Raw genomic sequence first — 27,863 nt, forward strand, 5'->3', positions numbered from 1 at the left:
TTTTTGTTTTTCTGTGTGTATTTTTTGTCTACTTTTTACTTAGCTTGGCTTTAGCCTTGCAATATTTTTTCAGTGTAGTTTATAGCATAACAGAATCTCTTCACCTGTAAACTCCTTCAAGGTGACAAGGAGGATCCAGAGGTGCCATTCCTGTGACCTAAATTCCACAATACGTCTCTTTCCTTAGTGGAAGCATTTCTGCATTCCATTAGTCAATAATTCTCCCAAAAAGATGGAATTACCTTCATCATCTTTCTCTACTCTGTTCTGGAATACTTTCTTGCAGTTACAGCTTCATGTTTCTGTTTATTTGTTACATCATTCTTCTTTCTGATCCACAGTAAGACAGACATTCAGTTCCTATGAAGAGCATTGCTTTCCACACAATTAAAGTTTACTGTGGGCACTCAGAAAGAGGAGATTCAGAAATTCCTCTAAAGTCACCGAAGGGAAGTGAGCAAACTCTTGTGACTGTCAAGTAAAATCTAGAGAATTTCCTGTAGGTCACATACAAAAGCTAGATACACTTTGGTGCAGAACAATATTTCATCTTGTTCTTAGTTGTCACATCTGCGTAAGCATTGTATACCAGTGTAAATCCATTTCTGAACTTTGATAGGGATGTAACCCTGGCACAGTCACATCTTCCACTTTCAACTGACTACAGATCACTAAGGGAAGAGAAAGAGAACAGGGAAGAACACAGATGCATGGCAAGACACAACAGCCTCCTGGGCAGGGATGCAAACACTGTGTAATGATCTTACTTCACAGAACTGCTCTCATTTTGGTTGCTGTGTGGGTTTTAATGCTACTTCCAAACTTTCCCTCTCTGAGCTAAGTTTCACTTCTTTAAAATCGCTTAACTGTGCTTGGGTGAATTCATTCTGATCTTCTCTGAGAAAGGCTTTGTTTTTTATTTCTGCAGAAAAATACATAAAAGATACGTTATTTTAGTAGTAAGTTTCGCTTGAAGTCTGCAATGAAGACAGTACAAATCTCCTGTGATCAATAGTAAATGTTTTCAGACAATAAACATTGAAGGACAATAAAGAGAACCGGATATGGAAACTGTTTCCTTTATTGTGCCTGACTTTCTGTTCTCATTCACTATTATTTTTCTCAATAATATTTTGTTGTTAAGGAGGAGACTATAAGTACTATAAAGAAACATTGCAGTGAGAAAATGAGGTGTCTGAAATCCCAGTTAGAAGCTTACCAGGAGCTGATGAACAAGAGCAACATACACTGGCAAAATACAGTTAAGGTAAACAAGTATTTCTGTTTCACATGGGCATAAGCATAGCAGGTATTTACAGAGGTTGTAGGAATAGGCCTTATAATTAATGCTCTTTTCTTATGGACAGACAGGTTTGGTATGCAGATGGCATGCAGTTTGTAAAATTGTAAAACTGTATTTTAAAATAAGCTATGTCTTTCTCATTCTGGAGATGAATAAACCTTTGCACAGTATACTCCCAAATCAGTTTTCATAGCTTGGCCTAGCTGTGCTATGCACTTGGAAATAGCTTTGCTTTCATGTAAATAATGTGTGAAGGATAGTCCTAGAACATACAGGATGTCTGCTGCTTATTTGATGATGAATAGACATTTAGGTTTATCCTGTTCCTCGTTTCTGTTCTGCTACTGAGGAAAAGGTTCAGAGTCCTCAAGCCTTTAGAAAGGGTCTTTAGAAAAAGGCTCCCTCTGGCCACAGATGATCATTGCTAAATGAGGAATTTTAGTTTTTTTAAGATCCACAGGCCTCAGCAGCCTGACTTTTCAAGGTGTAGACCAAAAAACCTCAAATTGGATGCCTTTCTGAAGAATAGTTGCAATTCTCATCCCATTTGCCTTATTTTACTGCCTTCAGAATCTGAGAGAAAAAAACAAACAACTGATCCAGGAGAAGGAAGATCTTCTTTACCAAATGAAACAAAGAACAGAGACCTGGAGAAAAGAAAAGGTAAAGAAACAGAGTTTATGCTTTCTTTTTGGAGTCAGATGGTGTTCTTGCTATTGTTTCCAGTGTGTGCTCTTTGCTTGCCTGTGTACTTTTACATATGTACATCTAAATCAGCGAAGATTGAACTACTATGCACTTGCCTTGTTTTTTTAAGAGAAAGCTGTATGTTTTCATCCTTAAACAGCAACAAAGATGGCACATGCTGTTTTGTCCTACTGCAATTTTCTTTCCACTTAAAATTATTAGATGGTCATTTCTCTTGCATTCCACATTTTATGTCTTTTTTGGATGAATCTTAAAATTACACAAAACATTGCTTCCTTCTTGTTTAGCAATGAAAAATCAACAAAAGCATGTCATTGTTTATGTTACTGCAATATTGCATTTCAGCTAGCTGACACAGCAGCAATACTACCTTATTTGGTCGGTCCCAGGAAAAACTCCTTAAATTTCCTGAGGCTTTCCAAATTTATCTGTAGTAATGGCACTTTAATTTATTAACAGCATAGGTGTAAAAAACCAAAGAAATTTGTTTGGGTTGTAATAGATAGCATTGGTAAACATGGCCTGATATTTGTTATTTTCTGCACAAGGTTCTGCTCTGTTCAATATGTGCAACTCTTCCTTTAATTTTGCTGCACTGCTTTGTTACAGACAGTTTTCGTTGCAGTTGTCCAAGGCATGAATTAAGGAAGATCTTACCCAACCTTGTGCTGCGGAGTCGTGGGGGTGGGAGGAGGTCTGGGGGTGGGGCCTGTGAGGCAGATTCTTTTTTTAATTCGTGAAACTGAATACAGATTTCTGTATGATTTCTGAGCAAAGATCTCAGGCAGGTTTTTTGGTTTCTCTTTTCAAGTGTCCTAGCACCACCTTCCGTTAAAGTTCTGCATGACACCAGTATTTATAATGGGGGTTTTCACTTTTCAAACACATTGAGCCGTTCCCACCACTCTAATATCCTATGTCTTATTGAAGAACTGCAAAAAAACCCATGGGGTTTACAAATCTTTTGACATAATTATTATATATCGAGGAAATGTAGCAAAAGTATTATAATGAAGAGTTAAAAGTGATGCGGATACTGTGTTCTAAGGCTCCTGGGAAGAAGGAGTATTTTCTGTTGGGCAGATAATGCTGTTAACATTTGACATACACAGCCTTTTCTGCAGGGTTGTCATAGGAATCCTTCCAAAAGCTTTTGTTCTTCAGCTGTTTCAGGAGAATCAATCATTTTGTCGCTGTTACCATTTCAGCAGTGTGGACAAATGCTTAAGAAAGTCTAAGCATAGGACCCCTTGACTGAGGCTCTTGTGAAAACACTAGTGCCTGAGGAGTCTCTGGTTTATTTCTGTATTTTCTCATCCAGTGACATCTAATTTTACTGCTCAGTAGTCCATTTGTGTTGGTTTTACACATAAGTAGCAACAACATTATTTCCTTATTGATTATTCTCCCCAAGGAAATATAATGAAAATTGGTAGAGTATTGATTTCCTGCTATTCTTTTCTTTTCTTGCAGGTCAGGATTCTAGAAAATTTGTGTAAAAAGCTAGATTACCTTTATACACAGCACATACTGAGTGAGTGTTTCAGATGCACAGTTTCTTGATCTGTTTCTGTTTCTTTCCTCTTTCCTCGTTTGTTTACACTAAGCTGCATACCTGCTGAAGTCAATAAAAGTATTTCCTTTTCAATACTGTGTGTGCAGGTGGAATAATAAAAGAATGTTGAAGTTACAAATACTGCCTGTAATGACTCCAAACTGCTCCAAACTCCTTGCTTTTTACAGTCAGCATAATTTCTCAGTAGGTTTATTTCAACAATTGTAGCCTTTCCTTTGGAAATATAAAGCAAAACAAAGCATGAATGCTTAAAAATTCTTTGAGTTTAAATAAATAAAAATGAGTTATTGATGAAAATTAAATATTTATTATTAAAAATATCAGCTTGTGACAAATTCTTGATTTCTAAAGGGAGATAATTTTACAGAGACAGTATTGCTGGAACTGCAGATTAGAAATGCTGAAGTTATTCTTACCTGGTTTTCTATTCTTTTCAATTCAGTTTTACAGGAACTACACAACATCAGTTTACATGTGGAAAGATTGCAAGACTTCATGAATTTCCAGATAAAAATTCTTCAAAAGAAGTCTGAAAAGGCAGGAGGAGAAAATTCAGATGTGTCAGAAGTTTTGGTAATAAAAACAGACCAAGTGAGCAAAAATGTAAATTTAACTGGTGGTTTATGGGATTACAGCAAGTATTTCAAAGTCAACCAGGCTGATTCTTTCAAAAGCTGAAATCAACCATGAGCCTAACTGATAATAACTAAGGTGTGCAAATATATACATGCCTTAAGAATGATACGTTTGTGATGAATGGTTAAAACATCACAATAATGAAACAAACTCATTGGTTCTAGAATCATCAATAGTGTGCTATGGCTGTCATTATATATTTGATAGTAGACACTTTGCTACAAAATGCTTTTAAGTATCCACCTCTTTGATGTAAAAAGACTATATTCTGAATGTTGGAACCAAAGAAATCATCTTATTTAATATTTCATTTGCTTTTCTTCATTTCTGATCCACCTTGCTCATTAAATTCTTGGTAGCTTTGTATGAAAGCAATCAAAATTTGGATCTTGGCTTAGTGTATAAGAGTTATCTTTTGTGCCTGCAGGCAGCTAATGAAGAAAGGAAGACTGACTGGTCAGTGGAAAAGCAGTATCTTTGGCAAGCACATGCCATCCTGCAAGAGATAAAAGAATCTATACAGAAACGAGAGAGAGAAGTCACTGAGCTCTTACAAAGTGAAAAAAAGTTTAACAAGGCAATGAAACCTCAAGTGACAGTGCTAATATTCTTGAAATCTCTTATCAAGATGGTAAGAATACAGTTTCAGCAAAGAAGTTTTGTAAAGTTTATTTAATGGGCTTTCTAAAGAGTTCATTAAAGAAAAAGAGTGCAGTTTAGTTTATTAATGTTGTAGTCTTAAAAATGGCAAAATATTATTTTGTATATATTAATTTACTGGTAAGATTTTCAGAACATCGCACATAATTAAAGACCAACTTGAATACTCATTAGTTGGCAATTTTTAAAGATAAATTACTGAAGCATGAGAATGGTACCATGGAAAAAGCACGTTTTTCTAGCCTTTCAGTTATGTGAACTGCATGAACTGCAACTTTTTATCCATGTTAGGTTCACACCATATATTGTGATGTTCCTGGGGCACAGCAATGTATCCATCAACTTATCAGGAAGAACAAGGATGAAAGACCTGATTTGGAAGAAGTTTTTAATAATGCTCAGGCTGACATTCTGTCCTATGAAATACTTTGTGGAAATGAACTTATGGATGACACAAGGTATATTGAATAGTTAATAAAACAAAGATAGGCATGGCATAGAAAAATAGGGAGTGCTTTTCACAGAGACAAAAATATATTTTGAAGAATGCTGTTACAGTTTTTATGTCTATTTAGAAGGGGAAAGTATTAAAGTCTACATCTATATTGTGAATGAAATCAATAACTTAGAAATACTTTGTATAAAAAGCAGAAAAACATTTCAACTTAAGTGGCTTGTGCAAGTTTTTCCCACTGTATTATAAAATATGCTGGAATAAGCTTATTTGACAGCCCTGTGCTACAACATCAATATCTTCTCTTCCTATGTTTTCTACAGGAAGTTCCTAAAAAATTAGTCTCTTCACAAATTAACTTCATTACAAATAACTTCTAAGAGTTTTTTAATTATTATTTTTCTTTTTTTTCTTTTTTCTTTTTTTTTTTTCTATTTAATGATAGGACACACCTCCCAACGAAGCTTTTCAGAAACATTGGGAAGGCAAAGTCTGATTTAGAATATGTTGAAACAGAAAAAATTGTGTTTGAGTGTATCCAAACAGGAGAAATCCCGAACTGGATTAAAAGGGATTGTCTTTATGAAGCCTGGTCAGGTGAGAAATCTTCCTGTCAAACCACAGAAGCCTAACTATCCTCACCCAACTAACTTTTGAATACATAAAACAACAGTGCAGCAGTAAAAACCATGTTGTTGCCATACCTAAAGGGTTTCCATGCCACATCTTCCATTTTGTGCATTTTAGTGAGCTACTATATGAATGGTAATAATGGGTCATGGCTTGTAAACACAGAGCTTCTGAATTTGTACTCCACCATGCATCTTTTCTTCAGTACCTTCATCATTTTGAAAATAGATGTCTTTTTATATTGTGTCTGAATATCTCAATGCATGTCCTAAGATGCACCCAGAATCTTCCCAAATTTGGCAGATATGCACTGAATGAAATAAAAAATGTGGAATTCACAATGCAGTAACCCCCTTTCACGAAAACTTAAAAATATCCATTGCATTAATTTGACACACTGTGCCCTTCTAGTGGGACTAGCAGAAAATCTTTTTCAAACATTTGATTGGCTTTTTCTGCAATACAAAGTCTGGTCTTGGTGACTTGGGGAAAGGAAGTCAGATGTGTTCTTCTATTTGAAAAAAAAAAGATTTTTTCTAATTTAGAAGATTTACTGGGTTATATATTGATCCTTAAAAATTCCTATGTAACTATATTATTATTATTATTATTATTATTATTATTATTATTATTATTATTATTATTATTATTACACATATTATTATATGTGTAACTATATCATTATGGGAACTTTCCAGAAGACCCTGCAATATGCTCTGAGGAAATAGAGTCACCATTCCAAGGAACTCGCGCAGAAGTTTAAAATGGAAATCAAGGTAATACCTTGCAATGTATCACCCCACATGGTTTTAAATAAGTTAATAATGTGCTGGTTTTCCTAGCTATTCTTAATGGATTTGAGACTTGTTCTTTTTTCTATTGTGTCTAAGCACATTTACATCCAAGAATGACGTAGTTTTGCTAACTAGCGAATTACAGGGTTACAGTTTTCTGTGTATGAAAGGATTCCCATGTTGTATTTTGCGCCTGTATATCTATTGTGTTGTTCATGTACAAGTCTTTATGCATCTTGGTGGCCCTTGATATCTATTACAAGTAAAATATATTAGAATCATAGAACTCTTCAGGCTGGAAAAGACCCTTATGATCATTCAGCCGAACTATTAATCCAGCATTGTCAAGTTGACTACTAAACCATGTCCCTAAGTGCCACATCTACATTGTTTTTTAAATACCTCCAGCTATGGTGACTCAACCACTTCCCTGTACAAACTGTTCCAATGCTCAGCAATCCTCTGCATGAATAAATTTTCCCCGATATCCAATCTAAACCACCCCTGGCTCAACTTGTAGCCATTTCCTATGGTCCCGCCATTTGTTTCCTGGGCAAAGAGGTATTTCTCCATCACACTGCCACCTCCTTTCATGTAGCTGCAGAGAGCAATAAGGCCTTCCCCGAGCTTCCTTTTCTCCAGGCTAAAAACCCACAGTTGCCTCAGTCAATCCTCATAAGATTTGTGATCCAGACACTTCACCAGTTTTGTTGCTTCTTTCTGGATGTGTTCCAGCAGTTCTGGCTTCATTTCATATCTCTGATGATTTGGGATACATGGATTCCTTGCTTATTAGTAGGTTCCAAAAAAAGCATTGCCTCATGTGAATTTACATCAGCGTAAATAACTGAAAAAAGTAACTGTTTGAATTGAGTTTTCTCACACTGGGCAAATGACATCCATGAGTCCATGGGCCCTGACAGGATGCACCCATGAGTGCTGAGAGACTAGGCATAAATCATAGCAAGGCTGCTCACTATCATCTTAGAAAGGTCATGGAGCTGGAGAGTATGCCTGAAGACTGGTGGAAAGCAAATGTCACCCCAGTTTTCAAAAACGGCAAGGAGTGCACAGAGAACTATCACCTCAATTCCTGGAAAGGCAATTGTCTTGGTTTAGGGCAAATTTGGGAGAAAACCTCCAAAGGGGTTCCTCTAGAAAACAGATTCAAGCGGCCCCTCCCCTCACTAGTTTGGGAAAATATTTCCTTGGAGAAAAGTGGAAAACAATTTAACAGGCAAAGCATTCACCATCACAAAAACTAAACACTATTAAATGATAAAACTTCTTGCCACTCTGAAGAGATGACAAACTCAGGAAGTCCCCTTTATGGGCTGTAGCTCAGCTCACTCAGTCTCTTATCAGTCCCTCTGGCTCTGGAAATGCCGTGGCCCAGGCCCAGCCCATGGGCCACAAGTGCAAGCTACCAGTGCTCTTCTGAGTGCTCAGTCCAGAGCAGGTTTAAACAGTTCCAGGAAAATGAAAAACCACAGTCCAGGGGACTTCTCTGCCTCAGCTAGCTAAAACTAACTAAAAAGCAAAGGAGAACTCTCTCATGCTGTCTGTCCGTCCATAGACAACACAGTCCAGGAGCAGGAATGTGGAGGAGTGAGTGAAGTTTCTGGAAACAAACTCCGTGATTCTTCTCTTCCCACCTTCGCACTCAGAACCAATCTTAAAAGTTCAAAACTTATTTCTGGGCCTAAATAGACAAATGGGGATACAAGCATCATAAAGTCACCCCAGGACAGCAGTGGACCTCCTCATTCTGGAGGCCATCTCTAGCCATGTGGAAAAAGAGGTGATCAAGAGCAGTCGGAATGTATTCTCTAAATGCAAATGATGGTTGAGCAACCTGATAGCTTTGTATGATGAAAAAACTACCTGGGTGGATGAGCAATATATGTTGTCTAACTCAGCTTCTGCAAGGTTTTCCACTGTGTTTCTCACAATATCCTCATAGGCAAACTCAGGGAGTGTGGACCAGATTAGCAGGCAATGAGGTGGATTGAGAATTGGCTGAATGGCAGATCCCAGAGGGTCATAATCAGACACAGGGTCAGGTTGGAGGTCTGCCACTAGAGGTGTCCCTCAAGGTTCTATACAGGGCCCAGTATTGTTTAACATATTTATCAATGGATTTGATGAAGGGCCAGATGCCTCCTCAGAAAATTTGCTGATGACTCTGAGCTGGGAGCAGAGGCTGGTACCACTGCTGTGCTGTACTTCAGAAGGACCTCCAAACAGACTGAAGAGATGGGCAGAGAAGAGCTCCTTGAAGTTCTATGAAGGCAGGTGCAGGGTGCTGCACCTGGGAAGGAGCAACCCTGTGCACCAGCACAGACTGGGGTGACCTGCTGGAGGGCTGCTCTGTGGGAAAGGACCTGGGAGTCTTGGTGGACAACAAGCTGTCCATGGGCCAATGGTAAGCCTGCGGCCAAGAAGGCCAATGGTGTCCCGGGGTGCATCAGGAAGAGCACTGCCAGCAGCTTGAGGGAGGTGATCCTGTTCCTCTGCTCAGCCCTGGTGAGGCTCACCTGGAGTGCTGTGTCCAGTTCTGGGCTCCTCAACACAACAGGGACATGGAGCTCCGGGAATGGGTCCGGGGGAGGGGTACAAAGGTGGGACCAAAAGGGACCAAAGGGACCAAAGCATCTCTCTTATGAGGAAAGGCTGAGGGAGTTGGGCCTGTTCAGTCTCAAGAAGAAGGGATCTCATGAATGTATCTGCAGGGAGGATGCCAGGAGGATGGAGCCAGGCTCTTCTTGGGGGTGCTGAACAATGGGACAAGAGGCAACTGGTAGAAACTGATACACAGAAAGTTCCACCTGAACATGAGGAAGAATTCTTTACTCTGCAGGTGACTGTAAGAGTTCATCCAGAGAGGGTGTGGAGTCTCCCTCACTGGAGATATTCAGAAGCCATCTGGACAGAATCCTGTGCTATGTTCTATGTGGTAGCTCTGCTTGAGCAGGGCAGCTGGGCCAGATGACCCATTGTGGTCCTTTCCAACCTGGCTCATTCTGTGATTCTCTGCTGAAATTGACCCAACTATATACATAAAAATGCATCAAATGTCAGAGTGCATTAATACATTTACGACATTTTGATTGATGAATCCCAAAGTGAATAGGCTCAAAATTACATTAAATAATTACTTACCCTACTTAGACACTAAGATAACAGCCATCATGTCAAGTTCATGTAGAGAAGTTCTTAATTGGTAAATACAGAATAAAAACTGTAAATTATATTTTTTGTAATTTTTAGTTTTATCATTTGTTGCATTTTTATGTTTGGTTTTGCTTTGAGCTTTTAGATTTACCAGGTAATGAAGAAACACTAAGATGCCAACACTGAAACAAGCTCCCCATTTTAGAGAGAAGCAATGGACAGAAAGCTTGACACACAAAAGCACTTTCTGCAGTATTTTTTTGAGTGGACAAAAAATTGGAAGCATTCAATACATGGGGTCCCCTAACTATCAGAAAACTTATGCAGGCATTTAAGTGTTTTGAAAATTTTGTGCTTTTTAATAAACATTTTTAAGAAATCTTCTAAAAGAAATAACCAAAAAACCAGTTTAGCAATGACCTGAAAGAGTCTGTGACTGAGCAAAGGAGTCTTTGAGTCAAACAGGTATAGTTCTGTTGCAAGTGTATGGGGTATGTAAGTTTTTGCTGTCAAAAGGGGGGCATTTAACATGCCCCCAAAAGCAATATCTGCAGAGAGGTGCCCCTAAGGGAAACTTTCATCTGTGAAGCACAAGCCTCCAAAATAAACTTTGCTTTGTCCTACTTCAAGTTATTTAGCAATTGTTTTAAAGTGCTGGCTTTTATGCCACAGTATGTGTTTCAACTTTTCACACTCTCTTTTTTTTTTTTTTTGTTTAAATAAAAGATGATATTCAAAAAACATAGGTAGGAAGAAAACTTTAAAAATATAAGCTTCAAAAATGTAGTAGTAATAAGGGGCAAATGAATGTGAAGGTCATGGCTGTTGTTGTTGAAGACAACAACTTGTCTCTAACAAGTAGTTGTTGAAGATTATAATGCTAAGTTCCTGGAAGTAAACGCACACTGGAAATTTAAATACCAAATGTCTGCTTTTAGAGTTGGGGCTAGATTTTATTGTTGTCTCTTAAGCATGTGTACCTGGAGCTGAGTGGTTTATTTGAACTACTCAACTGCATCATGTCCCATATCATAAGTTGAAAAAATTTTTTATTCCAGCACTGATCTATTATTCAAATAGTAACATCCACAAGCTTTATTTTTTTTTACTGCATATCTGTTCATAAGGTGCATCTTCTATTCCTTCTAATTACCTATCCAGAAAGAACACTTTGTACAGATGAAACATCCCTATGACAGTGCTTTTGTGCAAACAAATTAATGTGTCCTTATCACCGTCCTTGTGGGAACTGTCCTTCTGGGAACTGTAGTACTGGGAACACGATGTCTGTTTCTGAGTGCAATTACCATTCTCAGGGCATTTTGCATTTGAATCTTAGAGTGCACTGTGAAAGGAATGCAAGAGAAAAGAAACAAGGACTTAGATGTCACTGAAATGTAGATGCATTATGGAGAAGATGCTGTAGAGAAAAACAGCTGGAGTGGATAGAAAGGTGATCTTGAGTGCTTCGCTGTGAACATACCACTCCAAGATGCTGCAACACTGATTGATAAGTCCAAGGTTTAGACAGGACTGAAACAGTTCCAGTCCACCACAGAGAGAGAAATTAAACCTAAATATCTATAAAAGCTATAAACAATCTATATGCAGGATGTACACATAGACACTGTTTGATTTTTTACTGCTGTTAGAATTTTGATTTTTTGGTAATGAGACAGTCAAGGGCAGTTTTAAATCAGCTTTGAAGAATGGAAGTCACGTAGTAAGCAAGAACGCTGTTTTAAGTGAAAGGAGATTTTTGAGGTGTGGTTCAGCTATCGAACTGTATAATGCAAAGTAATTGAACATTTTATGTAAAGAAGTGTAAAGTAAAATATCCAAACAATAAATATTTTTATTAACTTTATTGTTTAGCTTAGTTAGGTATTTAGAGTCCCCATGTAAAAAAAATTTATTCTATGAAGAAATTTTAGCACAGTTCTTGTTCTTTCTCTAACCTTTTTGAATGCCTGACTCCAAAGCTTATAATTTAGCTCCTTCCCTCTCCTAATCTCATGTCTATGCAAGTTTTCTGAAGCAGTTTCATGATGTCAAGTGCAAGGTGTAGCTTTTATATCTGTTTTTAATTATGTGACAAAGAGAAAAGGAATGATTTCTCTATTAGGCTATTGGCCTTTACTTACTTATAATGTCAACATTAAAGCTGGGAACTAGATTTTAAATAAAATTTAAAAAAAATTAAAATAAAGCTGAGAACTAGATTTTAAATAAAATTATCCATAAAACATAATTTTAAATACCAGTCATTACATACTTTAAATATAATTAATTAATTAATAAACAATAAATGATAAAAATAAGAATAAGAAAACAGTGTCATTTTGTTTTAGAATCATAGTCCAGGAGCAATGGACCCCAACAAGGAGGAAATTGGGCAAAAATGATGTGAATCCTCCATGCATGGCAAAGCTGAGCAAATTCGGAGCAAAAAAGAGGCTTTTGGTAAATAGAAAGAAGGACAGGTGACCTGGGAGGAATACAGGGGAATTGCAAAGGAAGCTAGGGACAAAGTTAAAGAAGCCAAGGCCCAGTTAGAATTGAACCAGGCCAAAGATACTGAGGATAAAAGAGAGGGCTTCTATGGGTGTGTTGCAAGGAAGAGAAAGTCTAGGGATAATGCAGGCCCTCTGCAGCAGGAAAAAGGAGACCGGACTGGCCTGAAGAAAGAGAAGCGTGAAGTTCCCAATGAGTTCTGTATCTCATTGGGAAGTGCTCTAGCCATGCTACCCAAGTTGAGAACAAACTCAAAATCAGGAACTAGGAGAATGAAGACCCCAAGCCCTGGGAAGGGATCAAGTTTGAGACCACCTAAGGACCCTGAATATGTACAACTCCGTAGGAGGACCTGACAAGATTTGTCCAAGGGCCCCAAGGGAGCTGTCATAGTTGCTAAGTTATTTTACATCAGTTTTGAAAAATTGTGGCAGGCAGGTGAAGGCCTCAATGGCTAGAAAAAGCAAAATATAACCCCATTTATAAAAGGGGGAAAGCAGAAGACCCATGGAACCACTGACTAGTCAGTCTCACCTTAGTACCAAGATTATGGAACAGATTCTGCTGGAACCTATGCTAAGGCACACAAAAAAGTGAAGAGCTGGTTGGTAACAGCCAAGATGGCTTTACAAAGGGGAAATCATGCTGACAAATTTGGTGATATTCTGTGATGGGGATAGAGCACTGGATAGGGGCAGAGCAACTGGCATCATCTGCCTGGATTTATGCAAAGCGTTTGATGCTGTCCCTGATACTATTACTTCACTATTCCTCTGGTGTATAGAAACAAGCAAAGATTAAAAAGTAATGTAATTAAATTACAGAAGAGTACAATGAAAGAACAAATAATAATTATTTAGAAAAATCACATTATCCAGAAATGTAATTTTAAAATTATTTTCTCTCATCAGGGAAGAATCTTAGCTGCAAAAGTCAAGTACTCTTTAAGAAAACTTCTGTGTAGCTCTAATTAGCACACCTATTCTTTTGTCCTGCAAAAAAAATCAAATAGAATTTTTTCATCTTGTTCATAAATAATGAATTTTTCTTTAGTAAAATATGATCACATGAATTCATTATTGTAATTTTATTTGAATGTTCTGTAATAATTCTCAGTATAAACAGGAAAAAAAAACCCAAAAGAAAATAACAAAACAAATAAAACCAAACCAGAACAAAAACAAAAACAAACAAACAAACAAAAAACCCAAAAAACACACACACAAAAAATCCCACAAAATTTTCAGCAGTAAAATGTAAGCTAAAACTCCCTATTCTAAAATAGGGACATTCTCATGAATACCAATTAAAATCTTAGAATTACTTTATTAATGCCTAACAGCTCAAAAAATGTCTTTCTATTACTGTTTGATAAATCTCAAATTTTTATGTTAGTTGTGGGTTTTATATCACCTGTATTTAAAATGTTAGAAATGTCACTGAAATTATTTCAAAAATTTTTCTTTAAAGGGGTACATTTTCAGCCAAAAATCTTTCTCATGACATCCTAAGAATCATAAGTAGTAGGCTTTACTTCAATCTGAGGTACAGGGGACTTGAGGCTGCAAGCACCATAGACATTCCTGCTAAGGACATTCTTGCAAGTGCACCAATCTAGGCTGTGTTCAGGTGTTCTCTCTAGCCCTCCGGGACCTCTGCTTCATGTGGGATGCTCTAAGCTGAATAAATTAGCAAATACTTTTTCAGGGAAAAGAAAGAAATAGATTATTATTAAATTACTTGGTTATGGTATGAAATAAATACTGAAACCCCAGATAGCTAATAAATGAGAAATCATAGCCTCCTGATTTCATTCAGCTCAGCTAGGTCTATTGCCTCCCATCAAATTCAAGTCATAGTTATAAGAATTTTTTACAGGCTGCATTTCTCAGTAGAGTCATATAGGGCTTTATACACACACTACTATTTCTTTATCTACTCTCAAAATGACAGCTGTAGACACATGTGCATAATTGAAAATTATTATCAAGCAGATTAGCCTTTCCAAAGGCTATAATATTTTCTTTATTACAGATATAATCCTAAAGTGGGTGGCAATTGTTGCCCCACTTTGTGCTCGTGAGCAGTGTTGTTACTGATGATGCTGGCTCTGGCTGTATCTACAATGTTTCCAGTGTTGGCCTCACCTCAACAAACACAGCAGCCAGCGGCATCGCTGCCACATTTGGGGCAGAAGTCAGTGCTGCCGGTGCCAGCTCCCTCTCTGCTGGTGGCAGAGTGAAGCAGTGTGGCCATGGGCCATTGGAGCATTTCCTCATTCCCTGAGCACCTAGATGACAGGGCAGCCTTGGCCTTCTCTGTGGTTTAATGCAGGTGTGGCTTAGAAAAGACTCTATGCTTCTGCTTGTGGTAATTTTTTTGGCATGTTCAAGGTCAGTATCAGAGGTTAATCCTCCACACCCTCACCTGTGCTATGAATGCCATTTGAGTGCATTATAAACCTCTGTTCCCACCATTACCTCCTTTGTCTTGCTCTCATTATTTCAGCATCTGAGCTATTTGTGTTCTCCTTGTTTACCAAGTTCCTACTGTTGACTCTATTTCATTTTCACTAGGCATTTTATTTCTCTGTTTCTGCATTTCACCATCCTTTCTGCAAAGGACACAAATACAGCTTTGGCAGTATGAATAATTTTTAATTCATTGAAACACATGAAACTTAACCTGATTTGATATTTTCTAGAGGCACTTGGCAATTAAACCCACCCAATCCTATTGACATGTGAGGACCTTAGTAGCATACTCTGCAAATCAATCAAGACCTCCATGGAGCAGAGGTACTTGGTGCAACTGCTTTCTTGAATGCCTCAAGAGGTGGCATATGTCTGTTCTTAGTACAGGTCTTTTGCTGTGACAACTGCATTTTTTGCTAACTCTCAGTCCTTTTATGTATCTTTGATTGCCTCTTCCAAATACATGGCTTCACCAAATTAAGCCCTTTTTTTTTTTCTTACTTAAACACTAGTATAAAAATACATTATTATGTATGTCACTTATTACACATTGTTGTATGTACCATACCATTTGACCACAACCACAGCATCACGTGAAGGATATGCATTTCATTCCCCATTTTTTTTCTGCTCATACCATGTTGTTCTACAAAAGGCCATGGACAGGTCACAGACAAGTTTCAAAAATAATGTTTCACAGTCTTCTGTGTGGAGTTCTACCTCTGGAGTCCTTTAAAACTGTTAACTTTTCTCCACTGACTATAAGAAAAATGAGATGCATGCTTCAGAAGGACTTTCCTGCATATTTAAAGCACTGATCCAAGTGACGTTCTCAAATTAAAGAGATCGTACCTCATCTATGTCTGAAATATTTTTATAGAGACAAATTTTTAGACCATTTATGAGTTTCCTGCAGTAGAGTCCTCTGAGTTTGAAAAAGAAAATTTAATTAAACATCAGAATACATCTAGCTGTAGTAGTATCCAAACCTAAAAAATTAAGCATTATATTTTACATTAGATATATTAATACAGTTATTCTGTAAAAAAGTTTTGATTTGGCTAGCAATTCAGAAATCAGTTTCATGAGTGTAAACAAAGCCCAACACATACACAGGAAAAAACAATTCAAATTTCATAGACATTATATTAGCTGTGCAATGCAAATACAGTGGAAGTGGAAGAGAAAGAGAAGAAATTTGTCCTTTTAAGTGACTTTATGTTTGTACCATTACTATCCAAATTTGAATTTATGGATATGACTAAAATACTGAACTTCGATATTTAAACTGTAGGTAGCTTTTTAGATTGAAAGTATGGTTTTGGTATGGAATAGAGTGTTCTACATATCTGAAAAGTATCTCCCAAAGTCAGATTTGGATATAGAATCCTATATTGCACCTTTAATTAAAATTACTGTTTCAAAGATCAGTGTGGAGGACCAGGCATAGGCATGTTTTTTTCTCAAGCATTTCGACTGTTGCAACACAAAAGTTGTGTTTGGAAGAGAGGGTCCCAAACCCTTTCTTGGAGGTGGGACAGTGCTCTGCTGAACCAACTTCCTTTACCATGTCAAGACCTGAGTTCTGTTGCCATCCTTGTCATGATCACTGTCATTCCTGACTCACTCCCTGGAAAAATGTTCATCAGGCTGGCTGTGTGTGTGAGGATGAAATGGCAGAAAAAGTATAGTTTACATCACAGGCTGCAGAAAGTTAACTGTAAAAGGAAGCAGATCAGGCCCCCTTTCTTTTTCCTCTACTCCTCTTTTGCTTTCTTCCTCACTACCTCAGCCCAGAACCATCCAGGCAGCAGGACTAATATGGGATCTAAGGACTTGTGAACTTCTTATATCTCTCTCTCTCTCTCTCTCTCTCTCTCTCTCTCTCTCTCCCTCCCTCTCTCTCTCTCTCTCTCACCCCCCGCCTCTCTCTCTCTCTCCCTCCCTCTCCCTCTCTCTCTCTCTCTCTCTCTCTCCCTCTCTCTCTCTCTCACTCTCACTCTCACTCTCACTCCCTCTCTCTCTGTCTCTTTTTTGCCTTCAATTCTATCTCCCCTTGTTTCTACTGGGCTAAGCATGATTGATGTATTCTGCCCCAAACTCTGTACTGAACTTTGTCGTGGGAGTGAAGCATTTATGGTTTTGTGGTTTGGCTCGTTAACCAGCAAAGTTGAGCTGTTTGCTGGGGGACTTGCAATCTTATTTAAAGTGTACCGTGAAAAAGTAAGGATTTGTTAGCCACCACTTTTGAGGAAGATTTAAGGACTTGTTAGACAACAGCTTTTGAGTGTGAACTATGGGCTAGCTGCCAGATTTAAATATAGTAAAATATAGTGTGTAGCAAAAGCACAAGAATTACCCAATATGTGGTCTTGGGTCTTTTTTTCAGCCTGATGAGAATTTTCAACAAATATCATGCTCTGTACCAATACTTCTTGATAATTAGAAACAGTTCAGTAGGTGTTTCAAAAAAGTTGAAATAACCATCAAATTTAAAAATTAGTGGCATGCAAATCTTGTTTGTTTTGCATGAAAATAGTATGGCTAAATTCATCATGATGCAGAATAAAAGAAGAGCTCATATATAAGCACTTTATATGTCACACCATCTAGAAGCATATTTACAATTTTGATGATTAATTAAAGACATTAAACATCATCTATCAGTTAAAGACAACAAACTATCACGGTTGAAGAAAGTTATGGAATTAGTTGTTAAAAAATAGTTTTAATGGGTTTTTTTTGCTTTCAAATGTCATTTTATTGGCCTTAACAAGTAATGTGCTAGAATACACAGAGGCTGTAACAGGATATATTTTAAGAGCCAAGTTTATTTTTAAATGTATTTTATGGTACAAAGAGGCCAACTGAATCTATGTTTGATTTTATACAGTATAAATTATTTAAGAGGCTATTTTTAATAGATTTTGTGATGTAAAATCATACTTGATCATAGAGGCATGAGTTCTTTTGTTTAAAATAGACATTGATATCATATTAAAAACCAGCAGCTAATATTTAAAAATATGATCTCATTATATTGGCTAAATTTATTAATTTTTCTTTTTGTGTAAAATTAGAAATGAATGTATTGCCTTCTTGACATTGTGTAATTGTAATTGCATGAATTAGTAATAAGAAATATACTGAAAATATTAAAATAAAGCTCATACCAGATGGTCACAAATTAATTTTACTTCCATGACAAAAGACTTTCACAGTTTCCAACAATTAGTGCTAAAATGGGCTCATCCTTTTTATTTCACCATTTCTTTTCAACCTAAGTCACAAAAAAAAAAAATCCTAACTTACTAAAAATTGAATCTGCACATAATCTTTCAAAGATAAATTGCTAACATTAGCACTGCAGTCTCTTTTAATGGAAAATTCTGCCAGGCAGTTTCTGTGGATTGGCATTACTTTACTGCCTCCTTCTTTATGATATCTTTCAAAAGCTGAAACACACAATAAAATAAATCTGCAAATCCACAACTTCCATTGAAGATATTTATCTTTTAAATGGGGTAGGTTAAAGTCATATTCAGAATACTTCAGGGTTAAATCCCAGATTCACAGAATGGGTCAGGTTGGAAGGGACCACTGTGGGTCATCTGGTCCAGCCTCCCAGCTCAAGCAGGGTCATCCCAGAGCACACGGCACAGGATTGTGTCCCGATGGTTCCTGAATATCTCCAATGAGGGAGACTTCATAGCCTCCCTGTACAATCTGTTCCAGTGCATGGTCACCCACACAAGTTATTACTTTATGTTCTCATGGAACTTCCTGTGCATCAGTTTCTGCCCGTTGCCCCTTGTCCTACTTGTCAGCACCACCAAGAAGAGCCTGGCTCCATCCTCCTGGCATCCTCCCTGCAGATACATTCATGAGATCCCTTCTTCTTGAGACTGAACAGGCCCAACTCCCTCAGCCTTTCCTCATAAGAGAGATGCTTTGGTCCCTTTGGTCCCTTTGGTCCCTTTTGGTCCCACCTTTGTACCCCTCCCCCGGACCCATTCCCAGAGCTCCATGTCCCTGTTGTGCTGAGGAGCCCAGAACTGGACACAGCACTCCAGATGAGCCTCACCAGGGCTGAGCAGAGGAACAGGATCACCTCCCTCAAGCTGCTGGCAGTGCTCTTCCTGATGCACCCCGGGACACCATTGGCCTTCTTGGCCACAGGCTTACCATTACCATTGGCTTGTTGTCCACCAAGACTCCCAGGTCCTTTCCCACAGAGCAGCCCTCCAGCAGGTCACCCCAGTCTGTGCTGGTGCACAGGGTAATTACTCCCCAGGTGCGTGCCACTGCATTCTTAATAAGAGAAAAGGTACATTCCATATTTTGAGACGTTAACAACTTTCACCTTTGGAGATACTTCAGCACGTACACAGGCTTAACAAAAATATGAGTTCAAAATTTTTATTTTTGGAAAAGGAAATGAAGGAGAAGCCATTATACAGGTAAATTGCAGGTTTAAAGTAATACCTAAATTTGCAGATATTATCTTTTTAATTTTTTTTTGCTTTTCACCTGAAACACTATGAAAGGCAGGCACCTGAAAAAGAAAAATTGATCCTCGTCAGTAACACATTTGTAAGAATTTTTCAGCTACCCTCACATCTAAAAGTGATCCTGATGGGATACAATGTCCATTTGTCAACAAACAATTTGCTTTAATCTTTCTCCACTGCATAACTCTGAAATTCACAGCAGAAATATATGTCTGTTCCTATCAACAATTGCCCCCCACAAGATATACTATATACTTTCTATTTTTCTCCTTTTTTTGAAAAACTTAACTGAAACTGCTTCTCATTGCCATCACAATATTGTGCTTATCAAAAAATACATGCAGGATATGATGTATTATTTTATGACAGTTCAGTAAAAAACCCCATGAAACTCAAATAGCATGGAATTACACAATTAAGTTTTTAAAAACATAAATAAATCTTCCTGAAACATTGTTTTCTCTGAATGTTTTTATGTGAACATTTCTCAATTAATATACTATCATGAAACAAATAAAATTATACAATTCCTGAAATGTTCTTTTCTCTAACTGGATGTTTTTCTATAAATATTTCTTAATTAATATACTATCAAGAAACAAAATGGTATAACTACATAGCATTTAAGAACTCTGATCAAAAGTTTATCCAGAGATAAACTATTTATTAAAACCAAATAATTGTAGAAATATTAATAGATTATGTATATATACACAATTCTTTTTATGAACAGTTCATCTTCCCCAGGCTAATGTGAGTTTTTTGCAAACCATGACTATTAATTCCATAAGAGTCAAAATGTTTTATTCCTGATTCTGTTCTGTTTCAGCAAATGTATTCAACTAAGTGAGGTGAGAGCTATGCTGAGACTTCACCTCCACTATTTGTGCGTACAATTAACTGTAGCAGAGAGTTATTAGTTGAGGAAAATTATTAACCAAACAAAATTTCATTTTACAAAACCAGTTAAATCTCCATTATTAGCTTATTATAGATATAAGATGTAAAAAAAAAATGTTTTAAATAGCTGACTAAAGAATTCTGAAGTTTAGAAGGGTAACCTGGAATGCCCAATTCCTCTTTTTAAGAAGACAAGGCCTCTCAGCCTTTCGGGGTTCCTCTGGGTGGCCTTCCAGCCCAAAAGAAGAGTTCCCAACTGCAGATCCACTGCTGAGAGAAGGAGTGACCCAAGAGGCTCTCTGGTGGGACTCCCCATAGTCAAAATTGGTCAGCATAGTCACATCATTGCCTAGGGGGTCTGGCTTTTGGTTCTGCTGCAGCCACCATGCAGTTGTGAAGGGGTTAGTCTGCACATGGGCGAGTCAGTCTGCATATGGGCTGGTCAGTGCAACACTGAGGCCAATGTTGAGGCCACACATTGACTGAGGCCAATGTTACAGTATTCTGGTTAGTCATGGTTCATTAGCTGGAGGGCCCTGAGCCCTGCTGTAGCAGTGAATCTCCTTTCCCATTGTATGTGTTTTGGCTTTGAGCCAACCACTTTATCCCACAAAATGCTTAGTGAGCACTCTTTTCCTGCAAGGAAACACGGTTGCATGGCAGTAATCTCCCCTTGAGCTGAGACAGCTCCTAATGTTGCTCCTCAAGGCTGACAGACTTTCTACTGATAACAGATCTATGGGTAAGTCAAATCTGAGCTCTCTCTAAAGTTGCAGCAGGACAGCATTCCAGTGACTCTCCCTGTAAGGTAGCATGCCTCTCAGAGTTTGAGATTCCTTACCTTTGACTGGGATATCCTTCCTTACCCAAGGCTGAGAGAGCTCTTACTCGGAACAAATCCTGGGTAAATGACTGATAACAAGACGACTTAATATTAATGAAATCCATATTGTGATTTCTGTAGGCATACTCGGAGACTAAGACTGGATCTAGCCACATCCAAGTTTTATCAGGAGTTTAGAAAGCAAAGTGTCCAGTGTGAAATTCAGCATTCAATTAGAGAGTCTACAGTAGTCTCATTCTAAGTCAATTCTGACTCAATTTGCATTGTATGTTTCATCCATGTAGTAAGTAATAGAGTGAGCCTTGCCTCCAACTTTGTTAAATTGCATTTTTATAAATCCATATTAAAACCATTTTTGTTAATACTTTTGATGAGGATACTTTGAGTGACCATAAATGGCTCACTTGAGACAGACGTGTATGGATGCCACAGCAACATAACACCTAACATAAGTAATTCTAGACAAGCAAGCCCTATTAAACTTTCTTTCACAGAAGGAATGAAAATATAGACTAATGTATTTCCTTGTTTAGTTTTCTCATTTTCGCCCTCTATATTTAAGAGAATGTTGACTTGAAAAAATCCCCAGTCTAAATGCTTAATGCTTAATCAGTCTACAGACACAGAGCATCCACAAAACCAGAGAAAAAACAAAATATCTACGAAGACTCATAGCTATTTTGCAGCAATAGAGCTATGCTCGGCATATGTGAGCAAATGTCAGTGTGCCAAGAGACACTGACAGCAGGAAAGTTACCTAAATTATAATACCTGAACTGTCCCTCAGTCTAAACAATCAGGTAGAGTCCATCTGCCTGAAGAGATATTTTAACCTGTAGAAACTCTACATGGCGGGATTTTTAAAATTGGACACAAGCAAAATTTTTGCTTCTAGTTTACCTTTATAGCAGAAATGAGAGTCTATAATGTCGCCCTGATTTTTCAAGATTTTGCTAAGCCTTCTGATATTTGCATTCTTGTAACAAACTTTCTCACACACTTTATGTAAAAAACTTATTGTTTTGCATTCTTTCATGGAGGAGGAGAGATTTAGATTTGATGGACTGTTGGTTTGTCCAGTGTCATTGGAGAGGTGGCACTGTCACCCTCCAATCCACTGTCACTTTTGGAAAACTATAAATGTTGGAGTCAGAAAATAAACTTCCCTCTTTTTGTTCACCTTGAGAGCAGCAGTGTGCGTGTTGTCGTTTCGTGTCCTATAGTGACACTATAAAACTTCAACAAACTCTACTTTTGAAACCATAAAAAAATATCAACACGTGCTTGGTGCTCAAATAAACCATGGCCTATTTGTGTATCACTTTATGTGCAATCCAGCTGTAATAACACCAATTTTCAGAAAGGCTTTTTCTCCCCCTAAAGTCGGGGGATTCGTACTTCAGTGGGAATGAGTGCATAGTGTGTACTTCACATTTGAACCATTTGAGTTTGAAACTAAACATGCTTACCCAGTGTTTATGTACATGTATTCCATTAAACACCAAAATCTTTTCTTTTTAAAAGGAAATAAAACTAACCCATGACCTCACCTGAGGGAAAAATCTGCCAAGGATGACATATTTTAAACCACTGGTAAAAGATGCTGTCCAGGCTGTTCAGTTTGAGGAGAGCCATTTAAATTATGATGATTTCCTTGGACCTGAAGTACAATCATCAGAATTTGTATTTAAAGCCATTTTGATTGCTGTTGATAACCAAGAGACTCTCCTCAGCAGAACCAGTCTGTTTAGCAAATTTATGTTCTTTACAGGGAGAGTCTGTTCCCTTCTAGTTTGCATGCTTCATCGCCTCATCAGCTTTCTTTTATGCAGATGCTCATAGATGCAGATGAGTCTTCCAGGAAAAAACATTGCTGAATCTATGGGGACAAACTTTGATCAGACTGCAGAAAGATCAGATATTTGCTGTGAGAATCTGTACTTAATTTGTGCACACTGTTTGTACTCTGACTTGCTACCAGCAATGTTTGCACCCTGAATAAATCTGTTTTTGAAATGAGAGATATTTTCATGTAAAATATATCTGTCATAACCCAGCACCATGGCCTTCCCACTTCATACAACAGCAGGTGCCATTTAAAGAACAGAAAGGCTGGCAAAAGACCTGCAACCTCACCCAGGCAAATCCTGGCCAATCACAAGAACTAATAAATAATTGAACAGCATCCAGGCAAATAAATTCTTGAGTAAATGAGTGAGTTCAGCTGTCACACTTTTTCATTCTGGTAGCAGTTCCCCATTGCAGCAGGAGGCATGACTTCTCGCCTCTTCTCTACCAACGTATCCATGCTTTTCATGGAGCAGGTTACAACTCACTCCAGAGGAATTTTTACAATCTTATTTTACTTCTCATTATTCTGCTCTCATTTTGTTAGCAATAAATTCAATTAGTATCTCTAATTTGAATCTGTTTCCCCATGATGTCATTTGATAAGTGATCTCTCCTAGTCCTTATCTAAACCCATGGACCCTTCAGTATATTTTCTCTCCCCTTTGCAGCTGTGGAAGGGAGTGAGAGAGCTGCTTTGGTGGGTGCCTGGCACCCAGCCAGGGTCAATCCACTCCAATGGATTGAAGATTATATATTCAAAAGGCGCCGTGATACCCACTTTCTTCCAAAATTTTTGTGTGATGAACTTGGAATGCAGAGGGTTTTTTTACACATATAAGTGTTTCATTCTTTAATGTAGAAACATTATCATAGTGTAAACAGAGGAATTTATCAGATGGCCCAGTTCACACAAGGGGCTGCACATACAAAAAGATAGAAATAAATGCTACAGAGAGTGAATTGCTGCATCTATCAAAGTAGCAATCTATCAAAGCAAAGAAAGGCACTACTTTGGCAAAATTAACAGTCCACAATTCATTAACCCATTCCCAAATGTCCCAGTGTTTCTACTAAAAGCTCTCATGATAACCTGGGTGAAACCCACATTTCCAGGTGTACTGGAGTACCAAATCCTACCATGATCTTTCTGGAAATTATGGCAGGTCATGATAAGTTGAATCTCATGCCTAGGCAAGATATGAGGGCCTTTGCCCTCACCACTCCCAAGAAGCCTGATGACAGTTGCAACTTCCAGATAGAAGCTCTGAACAGCTTCAGGAGAGCTGAACAGAGTTGCATGACAGGATCTAAATAATTCCTGTCACAGTCTGTGACCAGTGCTAAAGGCAACAACAACCAGGGGTTACAGATGGATTATAAATTTTTCTGTCTGCAAGAACAAGTTTTGTCCTCTGCAGAATAAGTCATTCTCTCATTGTCCCAACAGCAAAAAAGTATCTCATTGTCCCAACAGCAAAAAAGCTGGCATCCTGTGGCTGTGAGTTGGCAATGAAAGTTTGACTATGAACATCAAATATTATTTGAAGATTTGTCATAGTAAGCTGTTTCATTCCCGCTTTGGACACAAAGACTGATAATTAAAGGGAGTTCAAGCCTTTTTTCACCTTCTATGTTAAACAAGTAGTGCTCTGCCATGCTTTCAATGGATACTGTTTGTGGAAATTAGGCTTTCCTCAGGTTTTCTGGTTAGGGAATGAGAAATTACAGAAAAGATCATTTTCAAATAAGCATTTCAGATTAGAGAGAATATAAAGGTCATACAGGTGTTTTCTAAAAATGGACCTATATTACTTACCTTTGCTGGAAAAATTATTTTGTAGTATTTTATAAATAAGAGGATGGTTCAGAAAAAAACCCAGAATATTCTGAAATACATTCTGTATTTTCCAAGTAACAATATTTAACAGAAATGAAACAGAAAGATCTTTATTAATTCCTTATTTGTTTCCTAGTCCATGGAACCACGTTCACACAATAAAGTTTCTATAAACACAGAAATCAGTTTCATAAAATCGGAATTAATTATTAGACAGATATATTTTTATCTGAAAATAACAAAGAAGAAGGAGATAACTCAAATCAAGACTATATTATAGATTTAAAAATTACTCTGTATGCACATATGCACATGATATCAAGTGGAGTAAACAAGCAGAGAATAGAAAATTGCCATAGTTTTCCTAGATGTTCCTAACAAAAATATGTATAAAAGTTAAACTTTAAAGCTACTAATACCTTTGTTTTCTTGTTTGTCTTTGTCATTGATTTTGTAATCTGTCTTTAGAGAACTGTATTTTTAAGATTTTTTTGTTGGATATTTGGTTTGTTTGGCTTTGGGTTTTTTGGGGCTTTTTGTTTGACTTTTTTGGTTATGGGGATTTTATTTATTTTTTATTATTATTTTTTATTTTAATTTTTGCTGGTAAATTTGTAGATGTTAATATCCATCTTTACAAGTGGAAATTTTTGATTTCCAAGTAAGATTCTCCCATAAAGCTCCAGGGAAACACTGGGTTTCGTGAATACTGCTCAGATTCTGCAGGACATTGAAAGGAAGTTATGGAGGAGTCTTATTAAATGTTTGTTTTGTTCACAGCTTGGAAGGTGAAACCATATCAAAACCATGATTGTAGCAGACACAGTCTTTAAGGGAGAGCAAGGTAAAATTAGCAGATCCTTGAAGATTCCAGGGAGGCATAAGGAGCCCAAATATAACTTTGAATGCTCTACAGTCACCTGTGGTTGTCAGTATAGTTAAACAATCTCTAGCAGATAGTCTGCTGCAAAATATTTGAAAGCAGGAAGAAGAAGGGAAAAAAAAAGAACCAGACATGGTGCCCTTGAAATGGGTGAATAGTAGGCAGCAGACAGATGCAGTGGCCAGCATTTGGGTCACAGTTTTATGTAATAGTGACAATATTTGATTTTTGACTCTTATATATTCATACTGCTCAAAAATATGCCTTCTGTAGGCCAATTCCTACAAATAGCAAATAAGCTACAGATGCCTATTTAATGTATTTTTTGCAATAACCATAGAATCATAGAATGGCTTGTGTTGGAAGGGACCTTGAAGTTCACCTCATTCCAGCCCCTGTGTTCCTGTGGTGGACAGGGACACCTTCCACAAGAGCAGGGTTTTCAAACCCCTGTCCAGCCTGGCCATGAACACTTCCAGGGATGGGGCATCGACAGCTCTGTGCCAATGCCTCACCACGCTCACAGTAATCTGATTCAGAAAGCTCTACAGCAACCATGTGTCTAAGACTCATCACTTTTTTTGTAGACCACAGGGAGGTGCAATTGATCTTTTTTTTCTTTCTTTTTTTTTTTTTTTTTAATTTGAACTTCCACACTTAAAAACAATTAATTTCCAGTGAGTTTTGATGTTTTCCTTTGGCATTTCCTATTAAACTTTAGATGAAAACACTAAATATCCAATACTCTTTTTGTTCTTACCTAAAGTATGACCTGTTCTTTGGGTAGAACAGTTACAGTGCTTCTGTTTCCTTGCTCAACTCACACTCTGTGTCCGGCTTGCAATGATGTAGAAAGAAAAAATAAAAAGAGAAAATCCCCAAGCCATGTCACAATCCTGAGATGTTTTTGGCTTGCAGAAGGTGTGAAAGTTCTATTTTTTTTTTTTTTTGACTGGTAAACTTTAAGGATGAAGTGCATAAGGTATTTCGACACTATAAAGAGAGAGTGCTAGTCCAGTGTGAAGACCATATCTGGCTGCTAGTTCTGTTAAAATTATTAATAAAAATCTGCAATATGTATTTTAGATCAATCATCAGTAATCTTTCTTTCTTTCTGATAAAAAAGAAAAAAAATATGAAAAGAACATTTGCATTTGACCTTGCTAGCTTTTATCATCTACATTATTCAAGTAAAATCAACTACTAGTCTGATTTAGCACAGAATATATATTTTAAAATCTTGTTGTAGCCTCCCAGACAAAATCAGTCATCAGCTCACTTGCCATTTCTTCTCTCTGAAATGGAATATTGCCTTCTTTCAACCTGAACAGTTGCCTAATCCTCATGTTTCAGCAATTGTTATTTTGCTCTTTATTTGCAGATTGGAAACCTGAAGACAGAAAGAAGCACACCTCCTACAAAGACATTCCTTGAGCATTTCTACAAAAGCTGCATGGATGTGCTGATCCCCTTAGAATTTAGCTAATTGTCCTTGTGCTCACAGTCCCTTCCTGCTTTTGATCAGCACTTTATCCTGCATTTCTTTCTTAACTCTTCCTCTAAATGACGTATTAACGAGACTAATCTGACTGAGATGGTGACACGTTTGCCCCAAAGTTCCCTTAAACAGTACCTAAGCCATTGCTTTTTTTTTTTTTTTTTTTTTTCTCTATCAGTGTTTGGTCACATCACTCAGTTTCCACTCACACCTCTCTGCAGGTTTGGAGTGTGTTGCTTTCGTTGTTTCAGCTATCTGTTTCCACAGCTGAGCTTTATTGTTTCTTCTCTTTACTCTGTGTGAAAAGGTGTGATTACATTGGCCTGTGACATTTCACTCAGCCTTTCTGTACAATAAAGCTATATTTTCTTTTGTTCTTTTAATCTGCCATAATTTGCTTATTAATAACCTCCTGAAAGATAATAGACTTTACTAGTATCTCCTCCCATGATGGGAACACATTTATAGCATCCTTTAGCAGTTTTCATACTTCATCTGTTGGTTAATAAACGAACAATGTAAAGCTGGTTGCATTTTTCATTTTTTTATCCTTAAAAGACAAAAATGTATTTTGAAGAAATATGAATTTTAAATTGCATTTTAAGCAGTATGTTGC

General features: G+C 37.4%; 1 protein-coding gene across 8 annotated transcripts; it reads left to right on the forward strand.

Moving 5' to 3' along the window:
* On the forward strand, positions 1–27,863 carry LOC119695812. Of its 8 annotated transcripts, XR_005255394.1 has the most exons (10): positions 1–1,267; positions 1,874–1,966; positions 3,485–3,545; positions 4,030–4,190; positions 4,651–4,854; positions 5,175–5,341; positions 5,783–5,934; positions 6,666–6,743; positions 12,287–12,398; positions 27,131–27,863. XR_005255394.1 is itself a non-coding variant. In XM_038124956.1 (9 exons), the coding sequence occupies exons 1-8, from the start codon at positions 1,187–1,189 to the stop codon at positions 6,728–6,730; spliced, it is 984 nt and encodes a 327-aa protein (XP_037980884.1). In that variant the 5' UTR covers positions 1–1,186; the 3' UTR covers positions 6,731–6,743; positions 27,131–27,863. The 8 variants fall into 8 exon arrangements, 7 of the variants coding, with proteins under 7 accessions (XP_037980884.1, XP_037980891.1, XP_037980892.1 ...); XM_038124956.1 differs by lacking the exon at positions 12,287–12,398; XM_038124963.1 differs by lacking the exon at positions 12,287–12,398 and having other exon boundaries at positions 4,030–4,178.

The sequence above is a fragment of the Motacilla alba genome, chromosome Z (genome assembly GCF_015832195.1).
Source record: "Motacilla alba alba isolate MOTALB_02 chromosome Z, Motacilla_alba_V1.0_pri, whole genome shotgun sequence".
Lineage (NCBI taxonomy): Eukaryota > Metazoa > Chordata > Aves > Passeriformes > Motacillidae > Motacilla > Motacilla alba.